This window comes from Barbatula barbatula (assembly GCF_947034865.1).
Source record: "Barbatula barbatula genome assembly, chromosome: 2".
Classification (NCBI taxonomy): domain Eukaryota; kingdom Metazoa; phylum Chordata; class Actinopteri; order Cypriniformes; family Nemacheilidae; genus Barbatula; species Barbatula barbatula.
In genome coordinates, this window is record NC_136767.1 from 14,378,450 (window position 1) to 14,395,289 (window position 16,840).

The 16,840-nt window shown below is 37.3% G+C and overlaps 1 protein-coding gene across 1 annotated transcript in view; it reads right to left on the bottom strand.

Annotated features, from left to right (window-relative positions):
- The window catches only part of pdzd2 (PDZ domain containing 2), a gene marked incomplete at its 5' end in the record, with an annotated part of 49,950 nt that extends 45,925 nt beyond the window's left edge, over positions 1 to 4,025 (bottom strand). The window contains one exon of the mRNA XM_079447232.1: positions 3,529 to 4,025. Coding sequence (XP_079303358.1) covers positions 3,529 to 4,025 — 497 coding nt within the window. The remainder of the gene's footprint in view (positions 1 to 3,528) is intronic.
- Between the last annotated feature and the right edge of the window lie 12,815 nt (positions 4,026 to 16,840).

Sequence of the window (16,840 nt, forward strand, 5' to 3'; positions counted from 1 at the left end):
TAGGTGAATGATCCCTTTAACAAGCATATATTGATTATACAAACTATGTAGTTCATTGTGGATCACCAAAGAAGTCTTGTCGGTAGAACCCTGGTGAGGACACCAGCAAACCAGAATACCAAAACAACACTGCTGACTACCCCTGTAATGTTCTTTTAGCAGGGAACACTATCCCATATTACAAATTTTATATAATTGCTGTGCTCTAAAATGTATTCTTGAATGTTCCCTTGTCAGAAGATGCTATGAAAGCAAGTCAAAATGCCTGTAAAACAGACACTAATCTCATCAATTTGCTCACCAGCTTTAAACTTCAAACTAGTCGGCTGCTTTTGCAAGGATAGAGTTTTAAAGACCCGCCTTTAAGCTTTAAAGACCATGAGTGGATACTGGTAAAAAGTAGGATTTAAGTAATCCAGTCCATCGCTTCTACAAAAGAACAGCATCCTTCCCCACAGTTCTTCATCAGTAAACAGCAGTAAAGTTACATTCAGATCAAATTATACTGGACAGATATTCTCAAACAAGCTTAAGGTTGCTTTAGGAGTCTCACAAAGGGTAAGCAATTTATAAAAAATAAATAGACCAAAATCTGTATAATATACAAAAAAATGTTGGGTTATTTCTGACATTTATTGGGTATTTTCGGCCCAGTTGGGTTAAAATTGAGCAGTGTGAGCGGTTATTTAAAATTTAAATTGTCGACCGGCGCCACTACTGACAGACGAAAGTCAGTTAATATTAATAATAATTATGAAATGTGCTTATCTGTGTGTATATATATATATATAAGATTGGTTCCAAAATGAGATGACTCTTTTCAAAACTTATTTTTTTATGATGTTATCATGATTGTTTTGTGTTTTTTTATGATAGTAAGCTGTATTCTTTAGTTATTATGGCTCAAATCAAAACAACTGCAGTTTGATTGATATTAATTGGAATGCGCAATGAAAAACATTGTTTATAAAAAATACAAATAAGAGTTATCTCATTTTGGAACAAAACTCTTCATAAACATGTTGTCGGCACACTCAGGTTTTAGGCCCCAGCGGAAGGGTCAGGGCTCCCAGCCACTCAGTCAGAAGCACCGGAATTCAAATGACGAGAGTATTTTATTTCTTTCGTTACATTCATTACTTTCATCATATTTTTAAAGCAAATAGCAGCAAATACATTTTTTGCCATTCATTGACAAACACGAAGGGCTTGCCTCAGTAGAACTTTTGTTTAGCATTCAATATATTTATCTATCTTTTAGAGAGATTATATGATAAGTAAATCTTCAGAAGTGAGACCCTGAAGCCTTCACTGACAAATTTGCAGTTAAGAGATTAATGTCTGAAACTTCCTGTTAGTACAGTCAGTAATGAAACGTGTACATATTAATAAATTAATATAATCTATAATATGACACATGAAATTAACATTGTACTAATTTTCACAATTAAAGGCAATAGAAAACGTGTGAGCCCTACATAATATTGAAGTGTGCTTGTACTTTTTTCCACATGACTGTACATTACTTATGAAAATACAGTTTTAATTATAAATAATTATTGTAATAATAATAATACTGTGTATGTGTGCATATTTACCAAGAGAATATCTGTTTATAGGTTGGAACAAACATCATTCAGTATCAGGAGGAGCAATGGAAGACCCTCATGTTCTGCAGCTTTGGGATAAAACCAGATCCTCTTAAGTCTTCGGTATTGTTGGAAGCATGATGGTGGAGGAAGACCGTCTTTTATAAGCAGTTATGTGTTGTTTATTTACATTCTGGAGTATGCCAAGCCTGGTGGTGCTGCTATTTGGTAGCTTTTGCTTAGTTTATAACTGTATAAGCCAGACTAGTCTCTGTTCTGTTTATTTGTGTATTTGATTCTTGTAATTTATACTTAATTGCTAGTAAAACTTTCTGATAAAATGAAGTAGCTTGACAAAACAACTGCAACCAAAACTTATTGCATTAGAAATAAAGAATTATAAAGGTATTTCTATGTTGTCTAATATTTTTTACACTGCAATAAAAAATTATATTAGGATGGCCAAAAATATAACAATAATAATAAAATAATAAATAACACTTTGGCAAAAATAACCCAACAAATGAGTTATTTCATAACCCAGCATTGGGTTATTTGTTGTACAAATACAGCTGTTGTTCTCCCCTGCAGAGATGTCTTGACATCAACAGATTTTCTTTAGCTTGACAAAATGTCTGTAAAGACAACTTGAGTTTCTGGTCAAAACCATGTACCACTCCCAGGAACCTCCTCCCTTTCTGTATCCTGCCGTCCATCTGTATGGGAGACAGTTGTCCCAAAGCAGATTCTGTGTGAATGCTGTGAAGTTTCCTATCATTTTTACACAATGCATTGTCTAATTATAGAGCTCAAGTTACACCGACAGATTGAACGCCTTCAAACCGCAAAATTCACAGCAAGTGGTCTTTTTTCTAGAAACCTAGTTCATTATGATTTGGTGGAGCTGTGGAACTCTATAGCTTGTCATATAAAAAAAAAATTCCATCATGAATTCCAAATCTGTATTTTTTTGGTTGAACACAGAGAAAGATATTTGGTCGAATGCTTATAACCAAACAGTTCTTGGAACCCATTTACTAACATAGTATGAAAAATGAAAATGCCAGTCAAAAGTGCCCCAGAAATGATTGCTGTCCTGCATTCTTCAAAATATCTTCTTTTGTGTTCAACAAAACGAAAAACGATAAGGTCATTTTTCCTACTATGGTAGTCCATGGGGTTCAAGAAATATTTGGTTACATTTAGCTTTCTCTTTGTTCATCAGAACTAAGAAATGTATACAGATTTTGAACAACTCGAAGGTTCGTTGACAGAATGTTGACAGAATGTTTATTTTGGGGTGAACTATCCCTTTAAGAAAACACAGACTACTACAATCTAGTGGCTTTCGGAAAATGCTTTACATTTTCTTCCATAGACGTCAAGAGCAAAAGTACTTTTCCAAAAACAAGTTTGCCAAGTAAGCAATAAAAGCATGGCACTCCAGCATGGCAGCCTTTCTGTTAGACACAGACATTTGGCAGCCTGATTGAACGCTAAGAGTGTCAGTCCAGATGGAGCCCAAATGTAGAGACACAAGGCCGTCCACTACACTGACACAAACTGTCATCTCTCAGAGCTGTGAGGCACGTGGGCACACAAACAAGCAAATGATTTGGCCCCAGTCCAAGTCAGGGGTAAAGCGGTCAGTCCTGGGACACACGCTGGGACACTGTACATAAAGACAGGGGAGTACTAGCTGTGAAGCAGCTTTAACAAACATATGCACACAGGAGATCGAGTTCTCTCTGGCCAGCTGTGACTCACCATGATACCTAAACAAACAGCTGCAACCCAGTCAGATAAGGAGCTATAAAAACAAGAGGAGTTCATGTACTCGTATACATTAATGGGAGAACTATTTATGATAGCGAATGTTATTTAAAATCAACTGTAATCAATGTAGTATTGAGATACAAAACAAATCCAGATGTCTTACCTGGCTCCAGTGACATCCACTCCGACCATCAACTGACCGTTAAGTGACAACAGTTCATCTCGCAGTTTAATATCTCTACAACAGGCTGCTGGGCTGTTCTTTTTCACTTCAGTCACCCAAATACACCCAACATCCAATACAGGACCCTTGTCGCCCTTCCTCCGCCTTCTCCGGACCCCTTTCTTCCTCCCTTCAGGGTCTCCAAAAATGGGAATATTTCCAAAGCTGACACCGAACTCTGACCCATCTCCATCACGCTTGTGCAGGCAGACCGCTCTCACCTCAAAATCAATTTCTTCTCTGAATAGTAGGCTTTCAACTTCAGCAAAGTTTAGCTGGATATATTCCACAAGTTTGCGGATGGCAGCCTGGCACAGAAACCCATCGTCTGCGCTTTTCGGAGTCTCATCTGTTTCTTTCTGATCTTTCTCTTGAGCCCCGAGCCAGTTCTCTAGTAGTGAGAGATGGCTAAGGGCATTTTCTTGGGTGATAGGCATCCTAGCTCCTGGTGATGGGCCTTCCCGGGCCTCCCCTGCATGTTGAGTCAAGGTTCTCCCCCAAAACCGGGGCTTCTAGCGGTGGATGCAAACAGACACATTAAAATCCTCTAACTGACAGAGTGCGTTAGAGACATTACATCCAGAGGGCTGGAGTCCATCAGCGGCACACTTAGACCTCGGAGGTCCATGATATCATCCGTAGAAATAAAAGAAAATGGGAGGAAGTCGGACTAGTTTATACTTTGACCAGTAACAAGAGAACGTGTGCTATTAGCTGCTCCTCTTGGTGCATGCCAAATCTGATTTCCAATACCATTCAAGTGGAAAATAGTGGATCGCTGGGAGTTGAGTTCTGTCCTGTCTCGCAGGCGCCACAGACGTTCACCTAATCAGAAAAAAAATTGAAAAGCCATTACAAAGTAAGTCAGCATGAGCTTGCTTTACAGGCACGTATGTAACAGTGTGTTAAATCCGCAGAGTCACGGCTCATTTAGTTCTCAACCAAAGTAACAACAGGAAGAGAGACTGGAATAAAGAAAGCTTCTTATACCAGCCAATTTGGTCGATCGATCGACAGAAGAGGAAAAGGCTCCAATAACAACCTCATAATAGTCTATCACACATCATTTATTTGACTGTTTATATAGATATTAATACAGAGAGGGAAAACATTCATTTACTCTTGTCATTTCAAACCTGTTTGGCTTTCCTTCTTCCGCAAAATACAAAAGAAGATATTTAAAAAAAATGTTAGCTGGCACCCATTCACTTGCATTGCTTTTGTGTCCATACGATATAAGTGAATGGGTGCCAGCTCTGGTCAGTTACCAACATTCTTCAAAATATCTTCTTTTGTGTTCTGCAGAAGAAAGTCATACAGGTCTAAAATAAAACGAGGGTGAATACATGATGACAAAATCTACATTTTTGAGTGAACTATCACTTTAATTCTCATATACCTTAAACATGTGGAACGTGAGCTGACAATAATATAAAACACCCAAGCTGTTTTGGTGTAGCTAGAACTCATGCAAACCACATTTGATATATTTAAGCATACACTGTAGGCAAAGACCACAGTCAAATTGGTAGTCTGGGTTTTTTCTCAAAATAACATAAGATTTTGGCCTCTGTGCGCATCACACAAGCTGCTATATGAGAATGGCATACGATCAACTTTCCTTTATATATGAGAAAACATGGGTGCATTTAAAAAGCATCTACATTTCATAATCAATAATACATATTATATCGATGTCCATTAGGAGGAAAAAATGTATTACACTATGAGAAGATTACTCGGCACAGCAATGGAGACTAGAGGGGGGTTCATAACCACCTGTCAACTTAAATGTTATCTGGATCAGATGACGAGAGTAAAATGACAAATAGGTAATTCCCTGTCAAGTCAACCAGAAGTCTCCTTATTACATTTTTGATAATTATTTTGTGGAGAATGGAATACTTAAATGATGAAGAAAGCCGACATATTAAATGCCATGGATGAATATTTAATCCACAATTTTGTAGAGGGGAATCAAAATGAAAATTATCGGCTGAAGCTGGACACAAATTAAAAACTAATACCAAAGGACAGAAGACATCACACATTTCAAGAGGTTAACCCCAATAAGTCACTTACGATTTATAGAAGCGAATGTTAGCACTAAGCATGCAATATTCAACTGTGTCAAGAGTAACAAAAAACACATTGCATTGCATATAAAACATATATACATTCAAGCTTTATTTTTCAACAGGAATGTGACACCCTATCACAATTAAAATGTTTATCAATCTCCTACCTTTTCTTATTTCAGGCCTCGTTCTTTCTTTTCTACGTTTAAGTGCATAAACGCTGAGCTGCACACTGCAGCGTGTTGTTCCAGTTGACACAGAAGGTCTACAGACCCCAGACTCACCCTCACCCAACACACACACATGTAATAGGATTAGTCTCACCCCTCCCTCATGCCACTTACAAACACAATGACCTCCCATTTTCTCTGTGGATAGTCCCTGAATGGCCAGTTCAAGTGTTTATATTTCTACCATCATGCCATTCATGATTATTGATGCTGGTACAAGTATGATTCCTTTAACAAAGCAAATGCGGGTCAATAAAACATTGAGAGCACAGTAAACAAAAGGCCAAATAAATAAGGAAATAAACTATATCTGCGATGAAACACTTTGTTTTTTTAACAGTGAAACAAGAAGCTTAACATCTTCATTTCTGCAGCAGATCAAACGTTTTGCAAACCAGCTAACCAAATTTTGACATTTCTAAATAAATAATAAATGTGTGAAAACCCTCCTTTGAATGTGTAGGTTTTTTTTCTTAATCATTATCATTAAGTGACATTACAAAAGTATGGTTTTATTACTGATAAACTTTTAACTTTATGAATCAATTATTATCGATCATCCTTCATATTTGTCTGTTGGTTTTGCATATATAAAAACAATGATGAAATATGAAAAAGAGCATGTACATTTTGACAACAGTGTTTTATTATATATCAAATAAGAGTCATGTATTAGATTTTGGAGATACAAGATTTCTGCCTGACAGCGATGATAATCAACATTAGTCCGATGATTTATTTTCTCGTATAAAACTATGGGACAACGTGTTATAGTCAGAATTATTTTTTAGCAAAGCCCAATGCTTCGAAGTAATGGCAATGCACAGCTGGCTGTGTGTTTAAGCTCAATCTACTTCCTTTACACCCAATGACAATAAAGTTTTTGCAAACATCCTCAAGCCAATGGAGCTGAGGAAGTCTTCTGCCAATGATAACATCCCATGAACCACCTCATGATAAAGAAAGCTGTTGTTTTCCATTGAAATGCCACATATTGAAATCCTTAAAAAGAGGATTAAATCTAAAGAGGACATTTTTCATTACATGGACATGTTTTAGGCTTTGTCCACTGCAGGGACACAATAGTCAAAGCAATCCATTCGATAGTGTGACAAGGAACACATGTCAAAAAGTATTATAAACATATTTTCTTTGCTGTTAAAACTGTGGATTCCACATGGTATGAATTGAAAGGCTAGTGAATTTAGAACAACCAAGCCTTAGTATCATTAAAATCAGACATTGCATTTTGCCATTCAGCCTTATAAAAAAAGATGAAAGAATAAGCCTTATATGGTGAAATCATGACCATTAATGTTTGTACTTGAATCTTTTGGATTAATTACACAGTATTTTTTTAGGTTTTATACTAGAACAATGCACTTCTTCAGCACAGCCCAAACAATGACATCATGGAAGCTGGACTGCTTAACTCGGAGCTCTGTAAATACATTCAGAATAGAACGAAATAAGACGTTTTCAAAGAGGAAAAACACAGATCCAGTGATAAACTCCAGAAACAGTCATTCCCGGTAAGGGTGGTCTTTGAAAGTTTCTTTGTTATTTCCATTAGGATCACATTACTTGGTTTTCACATACGCATACTTAACATACTAATCAGCCAAGCTCACGCTGTGAAGTGATTCCTAAAAAAGAAGCACGTTTCGAAAAATAAATGCTGCGGTCGGAGAACACTGACTGACAAATATAAAGTTGGAAGCCTAAAGTTGGAAGCCAACTGTGGAAAGCCAACCCGTTCTCCCACTAATCATAGAGTTCTGGCAGCCATAAACATACTCCCTCCAGCATGAGCTTCTGCCCTCAGCGCAACTCATCCTTACTTTATAATCTATACCCATAGATTATGGATTTAATTTCGTCTTTGATCTGACAAATGGGATTTTTATGATTTAAGTAATGGGTATGGTCATCGACGAAAATATTGGAGTTGCCCAAATAAATATGCTGCTTAATCTATTGATAAGTGAAATCGGCCTACTTGCAATGCTAAAGAGAGCGTGTTTTGTTTGTTAATGAGACACTACAGGATACAATGTAGATCAGTGGTCTCCAACGTGGTGCCCGTGGGCACCTGGTAGCCCGCATGAACTCTGTAAGGTGCCCGCTAAACACAGGGCTCACCAATAATGTTCAAGACAGTTGACAAATCTGTGACTATACCGATCAGCCAAGTGCAACATCGTCATGAAAGGTTATTATTAGCAAGTGTTATAAGCTTTAATATCTGAAAGAATATATAATAAGGCATCACACGTTTAAAGTTTGAATGTATGTTACCAACAAGTAGCCCTCTAGAGGATTTTAGATATTTTGGTAGCCCTCGTTTACAAAAAGGTTGGAGACCCCTGATGTAGATGGTGTGATATTACCCTATTTCACATACACACACATACAACTGCCAACCAAGACTGAAATAAACCGGGTAAGTGACTAGTGGCATCAGAACCCCTTCACAGACTATTTGCACAATAATTGGTTATGCTTTTGCGGTGTCAGTTTACGCGACAACGTGTTTTAGGGGAGTGAAAACACAAGACTGTTGGGTTTTGAAAATGGGTTTTGGCTTAAAACTGGATATCTATATCTGCGCAGGCATATGCACATAGTCTTATTACTTTACAAAGTGACATTGCCATCCACTGGCCTGGCATGCATAATACAGCGTCTTGCCTGTTTTCCTGGATCCGTGTGGCAGATGGTTTCAATTTTTTTAATACGTTGTCGTCGTCAAGACATTTTACAACACTTGTTTTATCTACACTAAATTGATAAGATTTTTTTCATTGGAAGGGTCATGACATCACCGTTCAACGCATGTTGTGTCCAGAGGAAACCCTCCTATTTTTTATATACCGAATGCAGATGGAGATTAAAGACAATCCTCTCAGGGTGCACGACTCTAATCCTGGATAGTGGGTGAAGGGGTAACCTCAGGATTGTCTGAAATGTAGGTTGAGGGCTGCAGGTGGAAAGAAGTTGGAAACGGTTCGAGCTCAAGGCATGGTTTAATACCACAACATTTTCTCACGTCGAAAACTGTTCCATATGAGCTACTGCTACAGCATTAGTGGTGACAAGCACATGTTATTTCGTCTTTTATGATATTTAAAATCCATCATTGTTGAATTCTTTATTGTTATTGGTTGACAGGTTTCAGGTTCAAAGCTGCACAGCTATTAAATATTTCCAGATGCGTTAACAGCAGCACAGTACTTATGGATCATTAAAAACCAGTAACAGTAACTTGAGTGTTTTAGGCGAGGTATTTAACTGTTGGCATGAGAAAGTAGATTAAACATAAACAACAACTTTATTCAACAATTTTCTGACTTCTGAAGTCTCCAATGAACGTCCACGAGAGGACCCGTTGCATGTGATTAGTCTTATATTCTATTAATGATAAAATATCAGAAATGTAATCATTTCTTTTAGCACCGAATTTATGTTCAAATGTAAACTAACTTCTTTCTGCTACATTTTTAAATCATGTATCTATATATTATATCATATTATATATAGCTTAAACATTCAAACGAATTGAATAGAAATGCATTAAAGCTAAATATTTCAAGTAATGTTGAGCAACATAATTATATTCCTTATCATCATTTATCTTGGACTTTCAGAGCTTAAATTCTTTTAATAATGGGGGATAAACCACCACTTTCTCAAAAAGTATAACATTGAACCCTTGAAAATAGTGATCACGCCCTATAAATGTCAAATTATCTCACAGTTTCTAACCTTTGCATGCAGCAGTTAGTGTCACCAGGGGTTCTTCTCTGTGATTTCATTTCCTGTCACATGTTTAAATTTTTTTACTTTTTTACCTGTACCTTTAGGCCAACTCTTCCTCCTGGAGACATGTAGGTACTAAAGCCCCATTGTTATTACAAATGCCTCACGGCTCAAGACCACACTGTGTTTGAATGAATAAAGAAACAGACAGTCGACTTCCAGCAGTTATCAACAGATTGAACAGATTGTAGAAACAAAGATCACAACGAAAAGGAAGCGCAAAGAATATGGTACAATGAACCTACTTGACTAATGGAAATGTGCATCAAAAGAAAAAAAAGTGAGCAAATAACCAGTTCTTTCAACCGTTTCCCTTTTAAACAGGATATTCTAAGAAGAGTATGTTAATAATATCAAGAATGGCTCAGTGTCTCAATGGGGCACATGTCATACTGTTATATTGACAGAATCAGAGACAACGCTGAATGAACCTTTTCATCCACTGGAACAAGCAAAGTTACAACACGCAATTGTATCTATGCCACATGAATGCTTATTGCATGAACACATTGTTGCACCTGAATTAAATATCGCAAAAATTAGTTGAAAGCATGTTTTTAGTTCAATGTGTTTTAGTTAAATGTCTGGAGCCGAGGAGTCTGGACCTTCCCCACACCTGCCAGCTCATTCAGGCCTGTCAGCAGACACGTGGAGAAAACTTGCCCGATCCTCAACTACAAAACACTGTGTGTTCTTTACATCGCACAAGTCAACAAGCACTCCGTGGCTTGCAGCCCGGAATAGCCATTGAGCCTCACGAACCCAAACATCTTTAGATTTTTCCTGAAAAAGCCTTGACAGGTGTTTTCAGACTGTATTCTGGCAGTCATTTAGATGGGTCTGCGTAAGGTTACAGACATTTTTAGCTATTCAAGGTCAGGAATGAGTCTGATTTCAGAATCACGTTATCCTATTTACTCTGGCAAGTTAAAATAAAATGTTGTATGTTTACATGGAAAAAATGGACTTAAGTATGACTTTCAGTTGCTACAAAAAAAAACGTACTGTATAAAAACCATAACACATTGTGCTCTAGCTGAACATGTGGTCTGCGGGGTTTGTTGAGGTTATCCTCGGATAATGGTTCTTTAAGCAAACTCCAAACACAGTTAAACAGTTTCTGACATGTGGAGGCCTGACTTAAAGCAGCAGCACAAACAAATCCTGCCATTGTGAAAAACTTTGATAGTGAAAAATATAACCTGGAGCGATGTTTCCAGTATGAGGGATTAACTTTACTTACGAGCATGCAGGAAAAGGCATCTATGGGTGAAAAGAGTCAAACGGGGCATAGAAGGGGGCATTTCCCAGGCGAAAGTGTGAGAAGCCTGTGGGGGTGGGCAAAGGAGCAGTGTAGTATATGCAGATGTCAGAGGTGAGCCACTGTAGGAGTGAGACCCCCTCATTCAGATTCATTCATTCGTTCTACGCTCTCATTGAGGACAATAAAACGCACTTACTGAGGGCTCTCATATGTAAATGAAACCCTACACAGGGTACAATTCATCAAGTGCCCATACTTGCCAAAAAGACCAATATAGTGTTGGCCATCCATCAACAGATGAATAGTTGTTTTCAATGTTATTTACAATGATAACAATAAAAACTAAGACAGCACAAAATCTGCTTATTTTGGGACAATCCAGGCCAAAGCATCTGAATACTCTTTTAAAGTGTAGTTACATAAACCTTTCAATAATGGAATAGTGCTTTAATCTTTGCAGTGTGTGTGTGTTTGTTTCTGTGTCATTTTTGAATAAACAGTATGCACTGACATCTTCATTCAGTAGATTTATACAAATTCTTGTTTTTCAGTTAACCTGAATCAAGACAACGTTTTAAAATGTATCTGTAACAAGTAGGGCGAGATGAGAGCCGCGACGGACCGTCCGAGGCCAGTGACGTGATTGATAATGAGTGTCAGCTGCGCCGCGCGTTGCACCGGTCTCGCATCTCTCACGGAGGAGCTTCGGGAGCATAAAACGGTGAGCGACAGGAGGGTACGAGGAGAGAGGATGTTGTGTTATAGTCTGTTAGTATGCAAAAGTGATCATTTGACGCGGCTAAAACAAATATTATTGTTTGCTTTAGATGTAATACAACATTAGGATGTATTTTACGTACTTATGTACTTACGATTTAAGGTTTAAAACGCTGTATTCTCCACATAACGTGCATGTTTGTATCTCCTCTTTGCTCTTTGCTGGGAGAGCATTCGCTTAAAATACATCTTTTGTTCAGACACCTACATTTTTGCTATTTTACGTGTCTAATACATGCATGGGCTTAAAACTTAAAAATCCCCCCTTTACGTTTGTTTGTTTATTTTATTAAAGTCTTTTCTTTAGTGGTAAGTGGTAAGCATTTTCAGACGTTTCAGTGTGGATGAACAGCTCGTGAAAATGCTAGTGTGCATGAACACTTTAAAACACAACAAAAACTTTTCAAATACATTATATAAGAAGATTAGTGTAGATGTAGCCTGTGTAAATGCTGATGCAAAACCTCTCTGATGGCAGCAAATTCAACCTTTCAAAGTACATATTTAGCCACAAAAGTAAAAGAACATAAAAAGCAATAAAAACACAACAATAAAAGCAGCTGTTATCCCAATTCTTTTGAAACCATGTGATAGTTTTGTAATTTCATAAACAGATCAAAATGTTATTTGCCTCCACATCCAGGCAGTGTCAATATCAATGACATCATGTAATAATTTTTTTGTTAAGGACGTGAACACTGGCTGGACACAAGTGGACAAGATTAACAATTAATCTTTCACTGAAGAATGATAATTTTTCAAACATTACTTCTTTTGTGTACAATGGAAAATTAACATCACATTAAGTTGCAAACTTAAACAAAAGACTGAGCATTATTGAAATCGGTTTTGTATACAGAAGCCGGATTGTTTTATGTTCTAATCTTGCACATCTTTTCTCTAATTAGATCCCATTTAACATTTTATTAATGCATTTAGGAATATGAATAGAATTAAGACTACAGAGAGAAATTATTCATGAGAAATTATTCCCTTGTAAGACAAAAGGAGAAGGGACGATATGCACTTTGCAATAGTTTTTCAATGACTTCACAATATTAAAGAAGTACACAGGAAAATATCAGAAATCCAGACTAGAAACATGCAGGAAAACGGCTACCATATTGGTTAAACATACTGCAAAAAAACATATACTAAAACATACACACTCATCCTTGGGTGTTCTTGTACACACCTGACATGAATTTTTTATATTTTGCATCTCACCACCATGACCAATGCAAAACAACAGAAACAGAAATATTAAAACTTATATGTAAATGTATGAAAATCCATTGATCTACATTTATGAACATTTTTGCATTACCAGACTGATAATACGCAAATGTTAGGATATACTACATAACATCCAGTTATCTTTTCTAACTAGCTGTCTTTCCTTAACCTTTGTGTAACAGTCCAGCATGAGATGTACAGATGCAATTCCCCATATGAGAATCTGATCTGAGGGGAGGCCTGGTTAAGTGCCGTGTTCTCCCTCTGGATGAGACATGCAGTGCCTTCAGGGCAGTGAGCCAGATTCTGTCCAGCTAAGCCAAAAGAAAACAACTGTTCCACAACCCAATGACACGCCCCTGCTTCCAGTCTTACCATTCTTTCAGAGACGCACTATCACTGCCTCTTTTTTGTACTGTGGACACTGCTGTACACTTTTTCCACCATAAATGCTCTGCTGGGTTGCTAGTGAGCATTAATGTGTGTCACAATTTTTTAAAGCAGTGTGAAGCATTATGAGAATAAACTGTGTAAACCGTTTGCAGCCTTATAGAAATAGTTTATCCGTTAACGAAAACCCTACCCTCAATTTACTTTCTATCTTCTGTGGAACAGAAAAGGAGATGTTAGGATAAATGCTACAGACTGAAAGCCTTCATCACTATTAACATTTATTGGATAGAAAAAAAAATCTCCTTTTGGTTTCCATCGGAAAAAAGAAAGTAATACGGGAAGAATGACATGAAGGCAAGAGTGATGACATTTTAGGACAAAGTAACCCATTTAAAGGTCCAATATGTCATTTTTTTGGAGGATCTATAGACAGAAATGCAATCTAATATACATTACTGTGTCAGAGGTGTATGAAGACCTTACATAATGAAGCGTTATGTTTTTATTACCTTACAATGAGCTATTTCTATCTACATACACAGTAGGTTCCCTTACATGGAATTCACTATGTTGTTTAGTACAGTAGCCCTAAACGGACAAACTGCTCCACAGAGCGCGTTTTGCAAATACATTATCTTCTTCGGCAAAGAAGAGAAAAAGTGACGACATCTTAGTCCTGTGTCACCCACCATAGTGCTTTGAAAGGTAGGGGTGAGCTATTGTTTGCAATTGGCAACCTCGCCGCTAGATGACGCTAAAATTCATACACTGGACCTTTAAAAATACTTTGGTTGAATTTTAACTAATGATTCTAGTACTAATTGTTGACATACAAACTATGCTCTTAAAGTCTTCTCTTTTATGATCCTTTGAGGTGCTGTTAGTGCAAAATAAATATCGTCATGCGAATTTGTAAATTTACACGATGGAATAATAATAAACAAAGACGACTAACATTTGAAATAGGTAAAATTTAAGAATAAATGTCTTAGAAATGCAGATCATTTATCACTCCGGCTTGGACCTTTTTCACTTGAGTTTTAAAATGGATTAGTCTGTGACAGTGCATATGAAAATGTGTTGACAATAAGCTAACAAAACAGTAGGCCCGCAAGAGAATAATTTGGCCAATGAGTGCAATGGTCCAATAAGAAGCATACCATTATTTCTTACAAGTTTGTCCTGTTTACCTCTATTTAAGATTGTTTCTTACCATAAATGGTCCTATACTGCAATGAAACTACATTACAATAAAACACCGCAGCCATGTTTAACAGAGGCCATTGTTTACATTAGATCACTGGATATTTATTCTTGTCCCAGCGGAATAGAAACAATGGTCGAATGGTAACGGGAGGTCTGAACGGCGACTGCCACCGACAACAGACGCAAACACACAAGTGAATACTTCCGACGCGTTTAAGATCAAACGGCAGCGCGCACACGTGACCGCGCTCAGCAATGCGTAAAAAACCGCTGTACGAACGTCACACATAACATTCACACTCCAAATAAATGAATGAAAACACGTGGAAGTAGTCGACGACATCGACGTTTTCACAGTGTACTGCCAAACGTGTATATTAATTCGCGTTTTAGGGGGGTTCGGTGTGGTTATATGCTCAGTTTTATTGCGTATGGCAAGAATTTATATTATGGAGGCAAAAACGGAATTAACAAAAAGAGCAATAACACAAATACCATGTTAACATTTAGACCCACAACTTGGTAGCGTTTCGCATGCTTTAATGCATTTGAAGGGATATATTGAAGGGATTGAGTGCCACCGGCTTAGGTAACGGTAAACAAAAAGGTTCGGGGAATGTGAATTTGCGCTTCTTTGGTAATAAATATATTATATTACACAAAAGCCTTTTACGTGCGAGAAAGGTTCGTCCAGTTTAGATAAGTTAAAACCATAACAAACAAAAACTTACCGAGAATTGTGACTAAGCGCACTCTATTTCCATCAGCACTTGAAGAAGTTTTAATCCATATGAATAAAATCCGTTGCGAGTCCCAGTATGACCATCAGCAGTTCAGTTGTTTAACTTAAAACACAATAACAAAGGAAAAACGAGCTTTTTTCTGGTCAAGTTTGACAACTCTTTCACAAAGCTTACAGCAAAAGCTGTGTATGGGTCGGTTTCACACATGCATGCTATTCGCCGCGAAGAATGACGTAACCAATGGGAGGAGTCTCAGTGCTGTGGTTCAATATACTTCACTGACTATAAAGAAAACGCAGTTAAATGGTTTTGTGTACATTGATCTTTTATAAAATATTTCTTCTTATTTGTTTTCAGAAAAATAATAAAAGTTGTTTGTTATTCTCAGGCCTTTTTTATCTCTCTTGAGTTTAACTATCAACCATTATCTTCTCAAATCCCCACCTGAAGTTTGTCCGGGCATGATAATTCAGATGATAAAAGCCTAAGCTTGACTCCTCACTGCTTTTGGATCAGACTTGTCCTGCCTTTAGCAATCTAATCCCCGTTCAAATATTAAGAACGTGCCAAGATCCTGAACATTTAAAGACAAAGTACTTTGTGATGAGCTGTGTCATGTATGTGTTGTTGATACCTTTTTCTTAGCTGTGAGGAAATGCTGCAAGCCTTCAAAAGATACAAGAAAAACATCTCGAGACAAGAACCGCCTTATAGCGTCCGGCACGTTTCATTTGTTCTCGAACATAACTGTGCACAAACTTGTAATTGTTGTGATTTCTATTTAAGGAACAACATTGGGTTGGTTATTTGGTGGCTTTAGCTTCCCTTGATCTCACCATCCTGTGCGTGATGTCACTTATGTAACTGATCATGGGCACCCTTTTGCTCACTCTCTTTTGCCATTTTCCACAGATATATTAGGTTTTTAATATTTTGATACTTTTTTAAGTGCAAGAGTCTCTAGAAGCAATGAGGCATAGGCATTCCTAGTCCCAGGTGGTTTTCATTTTGGAGGCGCATATGTGCCTTTAGGTCATTTATTATTTCAGGAGAAGCTAAATGAATGGCTGGAATACTCTACAAGACGTTTAAGATCTGAACAGATTTTTGGAAAACTGGATATCATACACTTGCAGACTTTAAAAAAAGTTTCAGATAGAAACACACTAACTGATCCGACTGGCACAGACTTTCTGCAACAAGACCAGACTGAAAATCTGGGCAAATCTGAGAAAAAGTCTCGTTGTGTATTTTAGCCTCAACTTTGAAGACAACGTTGTACTTGTAGACGTCTGGACAGCCAAGGACTCGCCCTGTCAAGTAAGGGAACAGTTCCGGAATCTGACAGATATATTATAAAAAAGTATCAACACTTCTGGGGGAAATTCTCACTTTTAACTAGTTGTTATAGCATGCCTATTATTGGCATACTGGCTATTTATTAGTATTTATAAAGCACATATTCTGCATGACAATATTCTACATCACTAATCCTAACCAATACCT